The sequence below is a fragment of the Anoplopoma fimbria genome, chromosome 13 (genome assembly GCF_027596085.1).
Source record: "Anoplopoma fimbria isolate UVic2021 breed Golden Eagle Sablefish chromosome 13, Afim_UVic_2022, whole genome shotgun sequence".
Lineage (NCBI taxonomy): Eukaryota > Metazoa > Chordata > Actinopteri > Perciformes > Anoplopomatidae > Anoplopoma > Anoplopoma fimbria.
In genome coordinates, this window is record NC_072461.1 from 10562269 (window position 1) to 10582853 (window position 20585).

A 20585-nucleotide genomic window follows, 5' to 3' on the forward strand; every position below is an offset into this window, starting at 1 on the left:
GATTTAAGTGTTTGTCCACTTGTGTTGTGGCTCTGGAATGACGATTAAAAGGGGTTGAAATTAATCCTGGTGGGTGTGAACTTGTTTTGAACAAAGTATTTTTTTTCTCCTTTTGCTTCCATTTGAACTTAGATTGGATTTTTTTTCTCTTTTTTTTTTTTTTTTTTTACCTTAAGCAGTAAACATTACTTTAAAACTTGTCATTACATTCATCCTTGTGAGTCTCCTGTTCAGCTCCTCTGCCTGATCCCAACTGGATTTTGTCCGACTTCTGTCACAGACTTCCCTCACACTCTTTGGCCACACCTGCGGGTCAAAGTTCGTATCCCGACAGGTAAGAGAGGGCAGAGAGCTCGCCTGTCCTTATTTAGAGAACGCGTCCGGCACGTCACCGCCGCTGACTCCCATCGCGTTTCGCAGCCACTGACTTTGACAAGTGCGTGCGGCTCCATTCAATCTCCTCACACTAATGGAATAATAGACGACGATGGAGTTCTTCTGGGGACGTGTCTTCTTCACTGTTATAGTCATTTGTAAGTACTGAACTTTTTTTTCACTTTGAACCTGTTATTTCCGCCACTCTCTCAGCCGATGAAAAAAAAATGCAAGTATTTTCGCCATGAAAAGCGATGCTTTTTTATATAATTTTAATAAGATTGTAGTCGGTACAGTTCATTAATGGTTTTTAAATGTGATTATCAAATGTTTTCACGCAATTCAAACGCATCTAAAGAGCAGCTCATGAGTATACTTGCAGTCTTTTACTGAATAATTCTCTCCTGGAAGTGCTTTTGTTTTGAAATAGAACTCCCCATCGCCCTGCGTTGTTTCTCCCTCTGCTTACAAACGCATTATCCAAAGATAACCCACATGGATTGAAATCAAACCAGATCGGTTGTCTCATTTTTGCATCACATGGCTTAAAGTAGAGAAAATAAATCACATGCTATATGCGTTAATCTGTGTCTGCTCTGTAAGCAGCAGCCGGATGTTTTTTAAATCATTCTCCTGTTATGCACATTTATTTCCCAGCCCCGTTTATAAAATGAAAATAATAATAAAGTGTTTTGGGGTTTTCCACATTCCTCTGCCTGCTGGTTGAGGCGGGGGAGAGGCAGGGCTGATAGCTGAGCTCTGCCTGTACGGGCTTGTGGATTTTGATTCTGCAGGAAGACTCACTCACTTACATGTCCTGGGGGGCTTTTAGAGGGCTGTGGATTGTGTATATGCAGAGACAAGAGGTCAGGGATGGTCAGTGTCTACTGACGCATTCTGCAACACTCCATGTATAGTAGTAGGACCTTCCTGTGTCGTAAAGCTGTTTTAGTGGGCTGCCTTGCCTTTCCGTGAGTCAAGCTGATGTGGCTTTTCAAACGTAAATGATTCAGCCACTTAAACCACCTACTTCACTCAAAAGGAGGAAGTCAGGAAGGCTGAGGTTGTTGCTGAAAAGTAAAACATGAAACCTCTCCTCCATAAACAACTAGAGTCATGATAACATCTTTGTTTTGACTTTTAGATAGACAGATAGGCCTACAAAAATTAAAAACACTGAAAATGTATTTGATATCTATTCTTATGTATATATATATACATGTATATATATGTGTGCGTATATATATATATATTTATGTTTATATATGTATATATATATACATATATGTCTATATATGGGTGCGTATATATATATTTATATATGTGTGCATACATATGTAAATATATACATAATATATATGTAGGTATATATTTTAATATATATATACAGTATTTTGCATTTGGGCCTATTTGTTTATCTTAAAGTCAAAACAAAACAATTTATATTTAATGTCAATGCCATGTGACCTCATCTTTCTCCTCCACCAGCTTACAGAATCCAGCCCTTGAAGTGCTTCAACGTCGGCACCGCAGGCGCCAAGATCTTCAGCGGGCCGGCTTCAGAGGAGTTTGGCTACGCGGTCCAACAAGTGACGAACCACGAAGGCAAATGGTACTGATACAAGCATTTTATTCTCTTGAGACTGCATCGTTTTTGTTTGTTTCCATCACAAACATGTGTCTTGTCCCAGGTGCTGTGTAAAGCTTCCAAGTGCTGTCCGGGGTTAATCATTAATTTAGTTAATATTTATTCGAAAGAGCAATAAAGGTGGAGAAGATAATGACATCTGCATTGTGTGTGAATCTTAAAGGAATAGGCACAGAGAAGTTTTACACAAGGTTTTACACAAGGCACAAGGTGCTGATACATGTTCATTGGGCCCGCCCTTCAATACAAGTCTGTGCACCAGGACTGGCTGATTTCCAGGTAAAACAAAGTGCAGACATGCTTCACAGGAACCAATCTTGGTCTATACTCACTGAGTTTTAAACTGTTGAATGCATTACAAAAAAAAGATGCTCTACAGAGTTGAAATCTCAAGTCTGTGCTAGTTGTTGGTGTTCACCAGCCGTTATGTAACTGAATCTTTGAACTGATTTTTACATTTTGTCTCACGCTCAGGGAGATTCTTTCCTGGTAGAAGTATCCACTTTTGCAAATGAAAGGCCTGTCGCTGTCAGCAGCGTCTAGGTATTCTGTAAACAACCGTCCACACCGTTACACTATATAGCACCACTAGCCTGTACTGTTGATGACATTGGAGCCATTGGATTCCTTCTCTTAATTGTGAACTATTCATGGTGGTTTGTTGGAACAGACACAATGCTAAAAAAAACCCCATCTTGCTTCATTTGAGCCAGCTCGGCTGTGTCATTTAACGTTTTAACACTGATGTACCGCCACCTGTTTTTAGCTTTGGTCCAGGCTGAATATTTTTTAACTAAACAGATCGTACTGATGTTCATCCCCTGACTTTCCCTCCAACACCACCGTGAGGTTTCACACTTGTTTCTTTTTTTAATAGAATGAGACCTCTTAGCATAGCAACATTAGCATTTAGAGTACGTCAGAGCGCCAAATGTGCCTGAGCACAGCCTCACAGAGATGCTAACACAGCTGTAAAGTGTTAGTTTTGCTCTTTCCAAACCCCTCTGCGATAAGTCGACTAAATGGATTTAGTCGACTTATCGCAGTTCCATCCATCCATCGTCTTCTGCTTATCCGGGGCCGGGACGCGGGGGCAGCAAGCTAAGGTGACACCCCTCCAGTTTACTCCATCGTTACCCACATGAGCGTTGAAGTCTCCGCGAAGAACTATGGAGTCCCCAGTTGGCGCCCTTTCCAGAATGCCACCCAAGGACTCCAAGAAGGCCGCGTACTCCGAACTGCTGTTCGGTGCATAGGTCAGAGACTTCCCCCCCGTGACTTGCAGTCGCAGGGAGGCGACCCTCTTGTTCTCCGGGGAAAACTCCAAATCAGCGGCGCTCAGCCGGGGGCTCGTGAATATCCCTACAACCGCCCGACGCCTCTCACCCTAGGCAACTCGGGAAAAGGATAGAGTCCAGCCCCTCTCCAGGAGTTTGGTTCCAGAACCAGTGCTATATGTGAAGGTGAGCCCAACTATATCTAGTTGGTACCGCTCCACCTCCCGCACCAACTCTGGTTCCTTCCCTGCCAGAGAGGTGACATTCGACGTCCCTAGAGCTAGTCTGCGATGCCCCCCACCCCCCCCCCACCCCCACACACACACACAGTTGTGACATTTTAGTTAAACAGTAACGGAGCCTCTCAGTGATTTATGGATGTTGTGCACTCTGAGTCACAGTCTGGTAGAGTAACTCACCGTCTGGAGGAGTGTCCCAGTAGCTGATAGTGCTCTCTGATTGTATAATCTGCATGATGAGAAAGCAACTCGGACTAAAGAAGCAGAACAACATGTCCTTCTCGTGCCTTATTTGACATTGTGGGGGAAGTGACACTATTGTGAAGTATGAGGTCATCCTTATAGCAGTATTGGGAAATAAATATTTCCTTAACTGGTGGTTCTGGATTTTGTCTTAATCTTAAATAGCTTCATGCATGTGAATGCTGTGATGTGGGGGGGATGAAGTGTTTGAAGTTGATACTTCCTATGTGAACTTGTAGAAACTTGTTTGCTGTTTCTTAAAACATTAGAAGAATGACATGGCTGACTTGTTGGCACAAGCTCATTGTTACAATGTTACAGAGTGATGTTTATACATATTTTGCATCACTTTGGTGTTACAAGTGGCCCACTGCGGTGAAGTTTTAAAGTAGGCACATTACTTTAATTTATTGTAAATACCACGAGTCAGCATCTATAGATAAGACATCATGTGACTGTTTCCAGCATCAAATTATTTGGATGAGTCTCACCGCCTGCTGTGCGTGCAGTCATGCACTGTGCACAGGAACGTTCATAGATGACTCTTGTTTGTTTATGAGCGCTGTGTAAGAGATGAACAATGCTGGTTTTCTGCAGGCTCCTGGTCAGTGCCCCGTGGAGTGGTTTCAGTCGAAACAGGAAGGGGGATGTTTACAAGTGTCCAGTCTCGGGCTCCAGGAACAGCTGTGACCGGCTCAATCTTCAAGGTATGGCCTGTTTTTTTGTTGTTTAACATCTGACCTCTCCTACCAAACATTGCCACTTAAAATGCCTAAAACAGAGCATTGCATAAATCCAGGAGTACTCCAGACATTTGTCTCCCTCTGTTTTGCAGCAAAGCAAGTATTTTGTTCACACTTTGAGCTTCCAGATTTTAACAATCTGCTCCTTCATGTGAGAGCTAATTTGTTGTCCTTGCCACTTCCTCCACAGATTCTGTTAGTATCCCGGATGTAAAAAACGTTGCAGACGAGATGTGCCTTGGTTTGACTCTTACCCGGATGTCTGCTGTCAACGATTTGATGGTGCGTGTGTTTTTCGTGTGTGTGTTTTTAAAGGGAAATCATGCTATTTCAGAGATTGGCAGTTTTTGATCTCTTCTTTTCAGTCTAAAATAGTTCATATTTCTTATAAATCCACTTCTTGTCTTTGCATTTTGAGATTTTTTATGATACCGGCTTTGATGGAACATTCATATTGTCGATACATGTTTAGTAACGCTTGTTTTTTGAGTGACTCCTGGATGACCCAGTAGCATGATATCGGACCGGTGAAGTCATGGCCTCCTTTTAGGAATTTACATAAATGTTTTTTTCTAGTGGAATGAAGTGCGTTGTTGGCATAGATAAAAAAGCTGCTGCAGCAAGCTGTGTTGAATAAAACAGCCACTGCACGGCTACTCATGTTGCAGGTTTCACACCGTTGTTCTTACTTAACATGAGTTGAGTCCAACTTGCAATCAAAAACTATTCAATTTACTGTTTAACCCAGACGTGAGAGCGTATATCGGGAGCTTTTAAAAGTCTCCTCTCGTCTGCTACAGATGTGTGGTCCTCTTTGGGGACAACGGTGTGGAGATCAGAACTTCTACCCAGGAATATGTGCAAGAATGAGCCCCCTCTTTAAACCTCAACCCGCCTTCTCTCCTGCCGTCCAGTGTAAGATCTGACTTTATTTTTAAATGTACACATATATATATAGTATATGATTACGGATATTTTGAGCTGTGTCTGGTTAGATATTTTCAAGACAGGCTTCACTGAATATAAGATTATATATACATCCCAGTGACACACTGTTACGATGTCGTTACGTGTAAATCGTCAGGGACCATTTTGCTTATGAGAGACCGTAACATCATAGATTTCTGGCTTACAAACAGCAACATATTTAACATGAGGCATAGCCAAATTTGAATAATCCTTTTCATTTGTAGTTATTGTTTGCCCACTGGGTTTGATTTTTTAAGACATAGCTTGTCAATGCTATCACTTTCAACAACTTCTCTCAATCCCTAAATAATGTTATTTTAACAAATGAAAAATGGAAACTAACAGATAAATGAAATATGTTTACCTAATTCAGGAATATGCAAAATGATAAGAGTATATATATATCTGTGCTGCATGGAAGAAAACAAACTGGTCAGCAAAGTTTCAATTCATCACTGCTGCTCAAATGTGTCATTATGTCTCTCTCTAGCATGCGGAGGGCCGATGGACATTGTGATTGTTTTGGACGGCTCCAACAGCATTTACCCATGGCCTCCAATAAACGAGTTCCTCCGGAAATTAATACCTGCGCTCGACATCGGGCCCAAAAGCACACAGGTAATAACACGTTTCGTTGACTGTGGTAATTAAAGCAGAGATCAAGCAGGGGATGATCTTGTGGTCATTTTGCTGACAGCTCTCTGTGCTTTATCATGCCAGGTCAGCGTCATTCAGTACGGCACTGATCCCAAGTTTGAATTCAAACTCAATGAGTACAAAACCAAAGACGAGGTAATGGCTGCAGCATCCAGAATCACACAAAAGTATGGTTCCTCTACCAACACCTTCCATGCCATCCAATACGCCAGGTCGGTGCTGCAGGAAAACTGCCTTTTATGCATATCTATTTATTTGTGAACTTATGTGTTTAATGTGTTTATTGTGTTTATTGTTCTCCCTTATAATTTGTATGCTGATGCCACGGTGTCCTCTCTCTTCAGTCAGTGGGGTTTCCACAAAAGCAATGGCGGTCGACCAGGCGCCGCCAAGGTCATGGTGGTCGTCACTGATGGGGAGTCTCACGACGTGGATTTCAGAGAAAATGTCCTTGCCGACTGCGAGAGGCAAGGGATCACCCGCTTCGGTATCGCTGTAAGTGATGGTCTGCCATTTACTACCAATTACATATATTTATTAGTTTATAGTCATCCCAGTAAATGTGAATGACGCCTTCATGCTGACTGCATAGCATTGGATATCAAAATAAAGTTCCTTATCAATGTTAGGCAGTGTTTAACCCATAGTTTGTATGGTTAAATGTCATAAATACTGCCAGTACTATACTCTATTTACAAAAATGATTACATGGTATTTGAAATTATGGAGAAATTTCATTATAAATGTAATAAAAAAACACTGGCAACCCTGCTGCCAATAGTTCACTTTTAATCTACATCATACATACATGCATTTATGCCAGAAGCTTACATTTGCATACATTTCTGTTTAGTTCGATTTGCTAAAGTACCAGTGTTATTACTTGGACCTTTTTTTTCTCTTTGCAATTCTGATATTGTGGTGTTTCCTCATTGTTTTTCTGCCTAGGTCCTGGGTTATTACTCCAGAAACAACATCAACACAGACAACCTTATAAAAGAAATCAAGTCCATCGCCAGCGTACCAGAAGAGAAGTATTTCTTCAACGTGTCGGATGAGAAGGTCCTCTCCACCATCGCTGGAACATTGGGGAGCCGCATCTTCAACATAGAAGGTGCATGTTGTGCATGTTTCCCCTGTCGTTGTTGTACGCTGCATGTGTCATCTTATTTACAAAGCATGCTCATTCCAACACCATATCCAAAACTACTCATCCAAGCGTGTCACAACATATCTATCATAGCCGAAGAGAGATCAAAAGGAAATGTGTTTTTAGTTTTTTCTTTTGTACATCCTGCACTTTGTCTGATTCTGGATCTGCCCCACTGCTCTTGCTTCTGTTGTTGACACGATGCTCTGTTCCCACAAGGCACTGGGAAAGGGGGCGACAACTTCGAGATGGAGATGTCCCAGGTCGGATTCAGTGCTCACTACTCCAGCCAACAGGTACAGAGTGCCGCCTTGAACGCCTCTTAAACGCCTCTTAAACGTTTGTGCTTGTTGTGACAAAGTTCGGTGTTTTTACACTCAAACATGCAAGCGCGTAACGGGGGTTTGTCGCTTGTGGCAATGTGGAACGTGATAAAGGAAGTCAAGTTTGAAGGCTCCTCCAATGAATCGCCAATGAATCGCCACCTTATCGTGGTGGAGGGGTTTGTGTGCCCCAGTGATCCTGAGAGCTGTGTTGTCGGGGGCAATAGCTCCTGGTAGGGTCTCCCAAGGCAAAGTGGTCTCGGGGGAGGGGTCAGACTAAGAGCGATTCACAAAACCCCAATGAATCGGACAATGCGAGGTTGTGGCACCTCGCCCGGAATAGGGAAACCGGGGCACCCTCCTGGAGCCAGACCCGGTAGGGGAGCTCGCCGGCGAGCGTCTGGTGGCCGGGCCTTGGCAGATGGGGCCCGGCCGGGGCCACATCATGCCGCCACCCTGTGGGCCCACCACCCGCAGGGATAGGCATTGGGGTCGGGTGCAATGTGAGCTGGGCGGCAGGCTGGGGCGGGAACCTGGGCGTGCTGACCCCGGCATCACAGACTAGCTCTAGGGACGTGGAATGTCACCTCTCTGGCGGGGAAGGAACCGGAGCTGGTGCGGGAGGTGAAACGCTACCAACTAGATATAGTTGGGCTCACCTCCACACGTGTAGTGAGGGTGAACTGGGAACGTCTGGCTGAGGATCCTGTCCACAAGGTCTTCAACTCCCAGAGTAGCTCCCTTTGATACATTTCAAAACCTTTGATACTGGGGAAAAAATGGTGGTAAACCCAGACCAAAATTACAATTGCTGTGATCCACAGTGGTGTTTGTATGTTATCCGTTAACTGGTCTTTGACCTGTTTCAGGATGTGATGATGCTGGGAGCAGTGGGGGCCTACGCTTGGAGCGGGACTGTCGTCCATCAAAAGGGGTCAAAAGCAGACGTTCTCCCCTCTTCAGCCTTCGCGGGAACACTTCAAGACAGAAACCACAGCTCATTACTGGGTAGGCTAAAAAATATATTATATATCCACCCAAACAGGTATTTTCACGTATGTTGCTTTTTGAGGCCTCTGCTTAGGACAGTGTTGGTGTGTACAAACCACTCTTCTTTATTACATCCCCCTCTCGCTGTTGTCAACCTCATTGTACGTGTTGATGCCGGAACACCCTGTTATTTTAGTGAAATAATTTATTTAGTGAAATCATTTATTTCTCAGAATAGTTTCACCCAGTCAGAGTAATTTGTGCGTGAGTGGGTTTGTGTTTGTGTGGTGCTGGACAAACTGTTTTTTAATAACATTTTCACCATGTTTGTTTAGGTGTGCAGAGTCCTTCATTTGCAAAATAATGAGTAATTATACCTTTCAAATAAAATGATGGCGTGGCAAAGTAAAAGCACTTTGCACAGAAAAGTGGCAAAACTCTATAAGCACAGTACTTTAGTTAATGTATTTATTTACATTTCCCACTGTTTAAGTAAGAAGTTGTCCCAAGTTCAGATTTCGGCTATTAAAATGTGTTATTCGCTGTAATTTCCAGGTTATTCCGTCACCACACTGAGCGACGGACTTACAGAATACTTTGTGGCCGGCGCACCTCGCTCCAACCACTCCGGACAAGTTATCGTCTACACTGTCAACGCCCAGAAGCAAACTGCTATCATTGACTCAGAGAGAGGGAAACAGGTACTGATAACAGAGGGATGTGGTATTCGCGTTTTGTCCCCCAGGAACCAACTGTGTACATGAAGAAACAACATAGACTCCTCATCAGTAAACAGCTGGTTCTTGTTGTCCTAGATTGGGTCATACTTTGGGAGCGTCCTGTGCCCCCTGGACGTGGACAAAGACGGGGTGACGGACCTCCTGCTGGTTGGTGCGCCCATGTTCATGAGCGACCTGAAGAGAGAGGAAGGCAGGGTCTACCTCTTCTCTGTCACCAAGGTAAAAACGGGCAACATGTCACTTGGTGGGTGCACTGTAGGAAATAAGATAATCTCAAAGCTTGATCTCATTTGTAGTATGCTCAAATTAAAAGGAACTATAGAAGGATATACATTATATTCTCTGTTTTTATGATCTGAAGGGTATACTGAACGAGAACGGGATCCTCAGAGGTCCGCCCCCGACTGAGAACGCACGCTTTGGGATGGCCATCTCTGCCATTCCTGACCTGGACCTCGACGGCTACAACGACGTTGTGGTGGGAGCTCCGCTGGAGGACAAAGGGAAAGGTGTCATCTACATCTACAACGGGGAGAAGAAGGCATTAAACAAACAGTTCTCACAGGTACAGAGAGGAATTCTCATTTAACAAAGGAGGTGTTTGTTTTGGAAGTTTTAAGAATTAGATGAAGCTAAGAAAACTATAAATTGTCTCATATAATGAATATATATTTATATATATATGTATATCATTGAGTTTCTCTGTAATAGTGATAGCATGATCATTGTTGATTATCTGTTCCAGAAAATCCTTGGCTCCAAACTTGATCCTCAGTTGCAGTATTTTGGAAGGTCCCTAGATAGCTACAAAGATCTGAATGACGATACGCTCCCTGACATCTCCATTGGCGCATATGGCAAAGTGGTGCAGCTCTGGTAAGTTAGGCAACATGTTATAAACTGTGAATGATTAGATATTGGTTAAATAATGTCATGATTGACCACATTATATTATAGAATCGGCAAGGCTGTTGATGATCATGTAAAACTGCACTTGGTTTTCAGGTCCAGAGGTGTGGCGTCCGTCTCGGCTAAAGTCACTTTCAACCCCGATAAAATCAACATCTTCAATAAACCCTGTGACATTAATGGGCGCAAGCTTTCGTGTATCAACACCAACCTTTGTTTCAATGCTGCGTTCAGGCCTAAGAACCCTGTTGGACCCATTGGTAAATCGGATTACCTCCTCTCAAGAAATAAGCAGATTCCTGTAACTTAAAAGTGCTAAATTCAGAATTCAGAGCTCTAATATAGCAGCAAACAACTATTTGCTATGTAAAGATGTATAAGTAATGGCGTCTAGAACAGAGAATGTTTACCTTCTTGCCAAGAGTCAATGTCAAGATTAAAATCATTCTTGTGTCTGTATGATAAATATGAAGCTAGAGCCACATGCTAGTTAGCTTGGCTTAACACAGGCCAACACAAGACTGAAAACAGGCGAAACAGCAAGCCTAGCACTGTCTAAAGGTTAAAATAATCCAGCTAAGTACACCTTTAATGGTCAGTACAAGACTGAGCAGTTTACAGTTTACTGGTAGGTGGATTTGTTCCTTTCGGACAGAGCCACACTGGCTGGTTGTCCATGTTATCAGTCTTTATGCTAAGCTAAGCTCCTGCAGCCTATAGCCTTATATTTAGCGTAAAGACATGAGAGTGGTATAGATCTTCTTATCTAACTCCCTGCAAGAAAAATTACGACCTTTTCACGAAAGATGTTAAAATCCCACCCTTGGATCAAATTTCAAGAAAAACAATATTATTCTCTTCTTTTTTCAGCTATATCTTACACTTTGACTCTTGACGCTTCAAGAGTGACGTCTAGAGGACTGTTCACTAAAAGCAATGAACGCTTCCTTACAGAAAAAGCAAAAATATCATCTACGCCCCTATGTCTGGACTACCAGTTCTATATTCAGGTAATGGATGAAAATCATCTGTTTTGCAATCACAAAAGACCATCATTGGCACCTTTACGAGATAAAGCTTTAAGAGATATATATATTTTATTTTTTTTCAAAAAAAGTTATTTTAAAAATAATCTGCTGATTTGTCTTATATGGTTTCATCCACAGGAGGCGCCAGACTTTGTCAATTCCCTCAGTCTCAAAGTAGAAATCGAGCAGCAGAATGCAGATGTGAACCCTGTCCTCGATATGTTTTCTCCAAGTGCCTGGGAGTTCTTTGTAAGGGACTTCTACAGTACACAATCTCTCTTTTAAATCCTATTTTTTGTTTAGCCTTGGGTCTTCATAAGGTCTACAGGAAACAGATCAGGTGACGCAGACTTTAAACGTAGTTGTTATGTAGCACAGCCGTCGACACAGTCATTTAAAATGACACGGTGTGTGATGATTACTGGCTTTTTAAAACTTTTAAAAGTGATTCACCAAAGTAACGCAAGCTCTTTGTGTTTCTCAGCAACAACATTAAAGTTCATCCAATGCAGTAAAATTTTGATAGATTCCCTTTATGCTGTGTAAGTTTGCTGCTCTGTTATCGTTTCAGGTCCCCTTCACCAAAGAATGCGGCTCCGACAAAGTGTGTGTCAGTGATTTGGTGCTGAGTGTGAAGACAGACACGAAAGCTTCCAGGTGAGAATAAGATAATGCTGTCTCATCTTTTCACTTGGTGGGTGATGGTTTTCTCAGGGTAAAGGAGTTTGTTGTTGTTCATTTAGCATTGAAGTGGAGAGTAGAAACAAGCAGGAGTACGCTAATTTTTTTAACACTGTCCAATAGAAAAACCCAGCCCAATGTTACCAACACTTTTCCAATGATAGAAGCTAGCAGCAGTAGCTCCGAAAGTCACCAAGTCGGCTACACTGACAGCATGTCCCTTCAGGCCTCCCTTTCAAAGCCACTCCCCCAAAATTATCATTAGAAATGATATCAACCAACATGAATTTAGTTGTTACTCACAGTTGAATAGCTCAGTTGACGAGTAATGAGCGCACGAGCAGAGTACGATTAAGTAGGTAGAAAGGTAAGCCGAATGAAATGCAATTATTGGACGGCCTTTTTACAGTCCTGCGAAAATTACGGAGACCAGGTTTTCTTTGTTCATTTTCTTTTTTGTCAGAGCATTTGATTTATTGATGTTCTCGAGATGCAATGAGAATTTTAACAAATATAACAAAAATGTTTTTAAAGATTACCAACCCCAGCTTTAAAGGCTTCTCAGCTTCTTACTATAAGCGACGGGGCCCTCACAGTGCACAAAGATCACATTTTCTGACAGTTAGAACCATATGGTTAATAAAAAATACCTGAGAACTTTTCTGAACTTTAACTTTTAAGTGTTGCTTATTTAGTGACAAATATTTAATGTTGAAAATAAAATAAAAATTCTGGGTCTTAAATGCTTTGCTGTACGTCAAAGTCATGATGATGATATAATGATTCTCAGTAACACTGCTTCTATCACTTATTTATTCTGACATTGTACATCATGGTACACATTCAAAGTTTACGTTTGTAAGCAGGATTATGTAGAATGCCCATCTATCATCCCCAAACACCTGTTTTTTTCTTTTATATAAAAGAAAAAAGAATTGTTTGAAGACCAAATTTGGCAAAAATAATCCTATTTAATGTGATGCCATGGTGACTCTCAACAACCATTATGCCATCATTCTATTTTCTCTGTTTTATGAGCTGTGTTGATTGCCAATAGGGCTGAAAAAAGTTTCCTGTTTTACACATAAACTTCATAGCCTATTAAATGGTCGAGTCAGACTCTTGAGCTTGGAAAAAAAACGTACACATTTTGGGAGATATATGCCTATTGAATTAGCTCAGATTAAAGGATAGGAACAAGGACTTTACAGAGACCTTGGAAACACTTTCACACACATTTGAACGTGGTTTTGCAGCTGCTGTGGATTTTCCTGTTTGTAGACTTGGTTGTGTGCTGCTTTTTGTGCTCCTCGATGGAAGTGACAGCCCTGCGATTCATTTCTTACATAAATGCTGTATTGCGCATTTTAGAGTTCATCCAGTTAATTTTGTTTTTAGGTACAGTATGTCTCCACTGTATTTATAGATGCTGCCGAAAAAAAAAGAAAAAGACCAACAATATCTTAAACAATAAAAATGAACCACCCCAAGCTCACAGTGGGTCCCATCTTTTATTGAAATAGGGTAGAGATCACTCAAACCATTCCTTCTTATTCCTCTACTACGGAGTACAGTAATCTGAGCTCTTCTGTTGCAGCTCAGCTCCCTTCCTGGTCAGCGCCAACAACCGGGAGCTGTCGTTTGAAGTCGTCGTGAAGAACAAAAAGGAGAACGCGTACAACACTCAGGTCGTGGCGACCTACTCCGGCAACCTCTTCTACTCCTCCGTCTTTCATCCTGTGAGTGAAAAAGGGCACATTACACTAAATAAATGCATGATCATCAAATCCTTGATCACTTTTGTTCCCCATTAATTAAACCCAACATTTACTGAAATAGTGTTCTGTCTGTTATTTGAATAAAAGCCTCATGGTAATGTATTGTTAGTGTAATAAAGCCACATAGCAGTTATTTACTATTCTGATCTATGAATTTTCAGACGGATGGAGTCGAATGCACCTCAACACAAACGCAAACCGTCACCTGCCAAGTGGGATACCCGGCTTTAAAACCAGGTCAAGAAGTAAGTGCAATAAAAATATAAAATAAATATCTTTACTATTATGAACTATTTTGAACAGATATACAAATGTATTTATTTGTTCAATTACAGGTGAAATTTCAGATGAATTTCGATTACAATCTTGACCAGTTGCAAAACCCAGCCGAAGTGAAGTTTGAGGCCATGAGGTATGCTTAAAAGTTAGAAATTCAGTAAAAGATTATGATTCCTAATCAAAATGGTTGACCAGAGATAATGTTCTGAACCAATTTTTTTTTCTTTACAGTGATGGTAAAGAAGAAAGACCTGCAGACAACAAGGCGAACATGATCATTCCTGTGCGATATGATGCAGGGATTGTTTTATCTAGGTGATTTAAATTTTTGTCACTTTCATTTTTTTATTTTTCCTAAAATTGACAGTTGACCATGGAAAATGCTTTAAAATCTTAAATCTTGTGCTCTCTTTGTCCCAGGCAGTCCAATATCAATTTCTACGTGGCAGATGCCGCCGTTCCCGTGGTAACAACGGTGACAAGTCTTGATGACATCGGCCCAGAGTTTAACTTCACAGTGAAGGTGCAATTAATGAATCTGTGTCTTAACGTGTCATGATCCGATTCTTCATTGTATTTGTTTAAAAAATATATATAAATTAAAACAAATTGTAATTCAAGGTTTCAACAAGTAACTTCCCCGTCAGCCTCCTGTATCTGACCATCGGTCTGCCAGTGACCACTAAAGGTGGAAATCAGCTCCTCTATGTAACAAGTGTGGACACGGAAACGGTGAGTACTCAGTTACAAAACACCTGCAGCTTTTTAAGAGTTTAAATACACAATAAATACATTCATACATGCCCTAGTTGACACCCAATATGCAATTTAGTATCTGTTATTCAAACATTTAAGTATTTTTTATAATCTGATGGTGGTACAGTAGTTTCGTAAAAATGTATTTGACTTTTAACTGTGTGATTTGGAGTGTGTTGTTTATTGATAGAATAAATTCTCCACCTGCAGGGTGGTGCTGTCAGCTGTGACTCCAGCAGCCTGGTGGATCCTCTGAAGATCAAAGGGAAGAGCCACAAAGTGTCCTTCTCCAAGGAGAGTCTCAGAGGAATGGAGAAACTGGTCAGTCCCTTATTTCCTGGCGTATTCTTATCTTTATGCATACATGTCAACTATTCTTCTCGTGTTGTATTTTCACTCAGAGAAGCTAGTGATGCACACTTCTAAATCTGTGCACATCAGGAACATAAAGAACTTTTTTTCAATACGTGATTTAAAAATGCAATGAAATATTTTGCACATAAGCAACATTATAATAATCTCCTATATCTGTGCTTTTATGCATAATTAATTTAGCTTTATATTTTTATGACTATTAAAGAATTATTAAGTTATTAAGAATTATCAGGTTACAAACAGATGTTATTTATCTTCATGTTTTATCTGATGATTTTTTTTTAAATAAAACTTTATTTTAATTAATATTGTATTATACCTCTAAATCAGCTCAACTCATCTAGATAAAACTAATATCTATATTTCAACATACATTGTTGTCTAGTGTTTTAAATAATTCAAATGCAGAACAAAAATATTTTTTGGAAATTGTGATTGGACTGAAATTTAGTGTTAGCGTACTGATCTTGCTTTGGTTAATTTTGCTAACCTTTTTTAACTGACAGGACTGCAAAAGTGCAAAATGTGAGTACTTAAAATGCATCCTCAAGGACACCGAGATTAAAGGCGACTACTTTGTGAAGGTCAAAACAAGGATCTGGAGTGGCACCTTTATTTCGGTAAATATGTTCAATGATAAAAAAAAAAATATTCTACTGGTTTGTTTTGTCTGTCTTTATCTCCATTTCTCACATCACTGACTAGACAAATTTGCGCTGTAGTTTTAATTGCACTCTCACTTGTAAAAACTTGCCATGTCAGGCCACCTATCAGACCATCGAGCTGACCTCCGATGTCAACGTCGAGACCTCGAACCCTGATCTGCTCGTCATCGGCCTCAAGCATCTACCGGTAAGATTTTTGTGCCAAGCATAAGGAAAACTGAAGAAGGAATAGATTTCTGTTGCCCTGTTTTTTTCAGTGGGCGTAGTCTCATGTCGTATCAGATGTGAGACAGACCGTGTCTCCTGTCCTCCTGCTGTCCAGGTGGTGCTGACAATCAGTAAACCCGGAGAGAAAGGCGAGGTCCCAGTGGGAGTGATAGTCGGCAGCGTCGTTGGCGGACTGCTGCTATTGGCTCTGGCCGTCGGGCTGCTGTGGAAGGTAACCCTCAATTATAAGAACACACAGAGGCACAGCAGTAGAATAAACCTGATCTGTGTTTTCAGAGAAATGTGCAGCTTTATGTTTATGGATTCAAAAGAAAACTTGATTTGTTCGTTACCAACCTACTATGCAACAGAGTACTGCATGTTTAGCATAAATACTGTATATGATTAAAAGAAAAGTAGGTTGTAAGTTGCTTTATGGATATATATTATCACATACTGTAATCTCTAGTAAAATACTCACACGCTTTTTATTGATTCACGTTTTCTTTTGTATATGAGCTCGAACTGTGTCTAAACTGATCCGTTTTTACTTTCTAGTTTGGGTTCTTCAAAAGAAAGTACCAGCAGCTTCGGATGGAGGCCGATGAAGACGCCCAGAGCCACCCGCATGTGGACGAAGTGCTGTGAGCTGAGGAAGAAACCCCCCACAGCCTTCTCTCCTCACTGGATCGTATCCAGCGTGGAACACTGGTAACACGTCACTGGTTCACGTAAAGTGCAAACAGACTGCGGCTCAATCACTGGACGTTTGGTATTCTTTTGATAAAATGGAGACTGTGTAGTTCGTGGATAACTGGGATTTGATCCTCTGTCCACTTTTTGTTTTTTATACAGAGGATTATAGTATTAGTCTTAGTTTTTTTAAGCTTTGTGGACTGTACATTGACAAGTTGCTGTTGTGCACTTACTTTGTATGAACTGTATTTTTTTCCAACGTGAAAGAACAGAATTCTTTTTTTGGGGGCCCTGAGATGAAGTTGATTTGGAGTTTTACACTGTAAAGGCATCTAATTTATTCCCTGCCTTTTGCTTTGACAACTTCAGGGCAACATGGTCGAGAAATAACAGTTTCAATAAGAAATCACACACGCTGTCATCCCGTAGCACAACCTGCTCTGAGATCCACTGTTTCTTCTGGCACTCAGGGTTTTTCTTGCCGTAAACAATTGCTATTGTTTAAGAATTGAAATTAGTTGCTCTGTTTGTACTGTACATACTGTAAGATAAAATTATTATCTTTCATACTGGGTTTTATATTGTGAAAAGATTAGAGGCAATATGGGTCAATGGAGTAGCTACATGTGTTGTTGTTGTTATTGATGATATTTTGTTTGTTTTTTACCAATAGGGGCACAATTTGTCAGATGTGAATATTTCAGTAGCATATTGTGTTTTGATTATCTGGGTTTTTTTGCCTATTAAATTTCTGAAAATTGTTTTTTATTTTAAATCAGTTTCCTGTTTCCAAGGTGATGTTTTCTAAATGGCTGTTTTGTGCAACTTACAGTCCAAAAAAATTAGTTGCAGACACATTTGTCACTGTTAATAAGCTGATTTACTTGGAGGGCAAAAAGGTCACAACGGCCAACATCAACCAAACAACCTCTGTTCCTCAACGGTCCAAATACCGTTCACTACAGAGGAAAAAGTGTCTAAAATGATGCATGATCAGGTTAATTTACTCCTAAATTACACCCAATCTGTGCCAATGTTTTTATAATATACAGTGGGAAGTCTGTGAGAGCTTTAATCTAAACCAATCCTGCAGGATCTTAATGTGTATTGGTGGAGCTTCGCCACAAGGTGGCAGCATAATACAGATGACTAGTTCCTACTGCTCTGGTGAAGACTCGGAACACTCCATACCCTCTATCAATCAATATTTTATGACCCATTTTTGGATTGTGTTTCTCTTGTCTCCCCTCCCCTCTCACTGGAACACCTTTTTGAGAACCTGACCCCTGCAAGAAAAACCCTCTTCGGACCACTTCCCTCCAATAAAACTCACAAGTACAATTCAAGTTCCCCTCAAAATCGATTAATTTCTTCTTGCATTTTTTGGACTGTCGTGTTCTCCCACAGTCGAGGTCATCCGTCCCTTGACTGTGTCGGAATGTGAATGATTGAAGTTTTTTAAACGGGCCAAGCACCCAGCAGGGTCTTTGTAGCATTCGCTTCTCCGGAATCTGGCGAGGTGGCTATTTGTCTCTAATAAGTAGCATTTTTTTTTTTTGTTTCGGGAAAGCCTGGGCTCGATTCCATTCCATAGTTGATGAAATGTGATACAGGTGGGGTGTGTGAACACCTTTCATCCCTGCAGGGGTTTTTCCCTGCAGATGTTACAGCCAAACAAACTTGACCCGTGGCACAATGGGATGATTGCTCACAAATTGCTGCAATGCTGCAATTCCCCCAAAAATGATGTCATAGCAAATTATTTGATAACTGTTGGCCCCTTCTTTTTTTGTAAGACCTTTGGCGTGACTTTAACTGTGATCCTCAAGGGTTTCCATGTACCTTTAAGAGGATTGTCATTAACTGGACAGGTCAGGATTTTTTTTTTTTCATTTTTTTTTTCATGTGATGATAAAACAAAATGTTGTCATGCATGTTCATGGTAGATTTGAGGTTTTTTTTTTTTTAACTTTTTATCGCAAAAAAAAAAAAAAAAAAAAAAAAAATCTTAAAAAGTAAATGATATCCCCCACAGCATCAACAAACCAGTGCTGTTTTATTATATGCGACGGACTAGTCAAACATGCAAACGGTTCCAATCAGCGGTAAGAGTTCGCTGCATGGGTCCGTTTGATCCAAATGCAGCTGCGGAGCCTGGGACATGGCAGCACTGACTGTCCCCTCGACTGATGCCATTAATGGCTCCAGGGAGCGGAGCCAGCACTTTAAAGTTGATACAGCGGAGGCAGAAATGGACTTGCATGTCAGGGAGTGTTTTTTGGAAGCTCCGACTGTTCAAAGACTCTGATCCCACAAATCACACACACACACACACACACACACACACACACACACACACACACACACACACACACACACACACACACACACACACACACACACACACACACACACACTGCGTCGGTTGCCAAACATAACTCAACATCAAGTTAAGATTTTTCAGATTTGTCGAAAGAAAGAGGTAATTGTCGCCAATACTGACTTATGGCTTCTGGGAAAGTTTTAACGGCGTTAGAATTTCCAAACATGAAACTGTAAGGTTTATATATATGCAGCTTTCGATTTGCTCATAAATTGTCATGTTCACTAATTTGACAGACAATCAATTTCGTTCAATTCTTAATTCACGATAGGGGATGGATGGGGCAACATGGCATTAAAAAAGAGTAGTCCTCCTCAAGTGTGGCATTAAAGTGTTGTATGTGACCCTCGGACAGATCATTTTTACCGACTGATTGCGTCAAAACACTGTCGAATCTTCAGTCTTAATCCGGAAATGGGAAATGTCCCGATGATATAATAAAAACTGTAAGGTGGAACAGATGTTGATAAGCATGTTCTGCTGTAGAACGGTCATACAGTGTACGGTGGCTTTATGCCAACACTAAATATGAAGGTGCCAAACGTGCAAATATTTGTCACAAGATAATCAAAAGTAGCTGATAAGTGCCGGAGAGAATCTACATTAATGATGTAGTGTCATTTTATGGGTATTTAGGACCATTTCTGCACCCTGTTGCACGTTTTGGTTGTCCTGTGGTTAGTGTATCACCACAAATCAAACCTTCTTCCTTTGGTGTTAGATGAGAGAAGGTGGGTGGTCCTATAAAATAATATGTACCAGGGTGAATATGACTACAACATCTTTTTCTTTGTAAATCCTGTGTGTTTTCGGATTTAAAAAAAATTCAATTGGAAAACCACTTTGTTTCCTGTTTCTGATCCTCTGTTTGTTTTATTGATAGTTTCTGATATAATTTAAGAAAACAACTAAAGTTATTGCAAGAAAAGTTATAACGAGATGATTTAAGTTCAAGGGATGCAACACAGCCCTTAACAGATATGAGAAAGAAATAGGACTGGTAATATGTTTCTGCTTTTTATGATCAGTTTCAGTTCAGCCACTCTTACAGTAGAGTTTCCGTTGCATGTATTCTCATATTTTGTAGATTAACGACATAAGTAATATGTCCCCGGAATAAAAATAATGTAGGGGATTACAGTGTCTTCTTCCTAGCCGACAGATAATGAACTCCCTGGTGTCTGATTCACACTTTGCTCTTTTGCTGCTCTGGAGAGCTGTAACCAGAGTTCCGCTGAAGAGGTCGCGCAAGGACTTCTGACGGAGTTCAGCCTGTGCGTCAGTGAGTGGAGAGCTGTGTGTGTGTGTGTGTGTGTGTGTGTGTGTGTGTGTGTGTGTGTGTGTGTGTGTGTGTGTGTGTGTGTGTGTGTGTGTGTGTGTGTGTGTTTCATTCAATGAAATGCAACACCCCGCTCCTCTGTCTGAAGCCTCTTCGGAAACAGGTTTGATTATATTTAAAAGCTTGACCCGGGAG

General features: G+C 40.9%; 1 protein-coding gene across 1 annotated transcript; it reads left to right on the forward strand.

Annotated features, from left to right (window-relative positions):
* Positions 1 to 407: 407 nt before the first annotated feature.
* LOC129101066 (integrin alpha-2-like) lies at positions 408 to 17451 on the forward strand. Its single transcript, XM_054610679.1, has 30 exons — positions 408 to 533; positions 1864 to 1987; positions 4380 to 4489; positions 4716 to 4807; positions 5326 to 5440; positions 5985 to 6112; positions 6215 to 6363; positions 6496 to 6646; positions 7100 to 7265; positions 7521 to 7597; positions 8494 to 8632; positions 9170 to 9315; positions 9430 to 9573; positions 9716 to 9919; positions 10100 to 10230; positions 10360 to 10523; positions 11134 to 11273; positions 11430 to 11540; positions 11863 to 11948; positions 13570 to 13711; positions 13912 to 13995; positions 14086 to 14162; positions 14261 to 14344; positions 14450 to 14552; positions 14651 to 14761; positions 14996 to 15106; positions 15667 to 15780; positions 15923 to 16012; positions 16148 to 16264; positions 16591 to 17451. Exons 1-30 carry the CDS (start codon positions 488 to 490, stop codon positions 16678 to 16680), a joined length of 3546 nt encoding a protein of 1181 aa, XP_054466654.1. The 5' UTR covers positions 408 to 487; the 3' UTR covers positions 16681 to 17451.
* The last annotated feature ends 3134 nt before the right edge of the window (positions 17452 to 20585 follow it).

Excerpts from the sequence above, each read along its gene's own strand:
- LOC129101066 (XM_054610679.1), top strand. The coding sequence starts at position 488 with ATGGAGTTCTTCTGGGGACGTGTCTTCTTCACTGTTATAGTCATTT. Across the intron at positions 14,345-14,449 it reads GCAGGGATTGTTTTATCTAG|GCAGTCCAATATCAATTTCT; the intron begins GTGATTTAAATT and ends TCTTTGTCCCAG. Across the intron at positions 14,762-14,995 it reads CAAGTGTGGACACGGAAACG|GGTGGTGCTGTCAGCTGTGA; the intron begins GTGAGTACTCAG and ends CTCCACCTGCAG.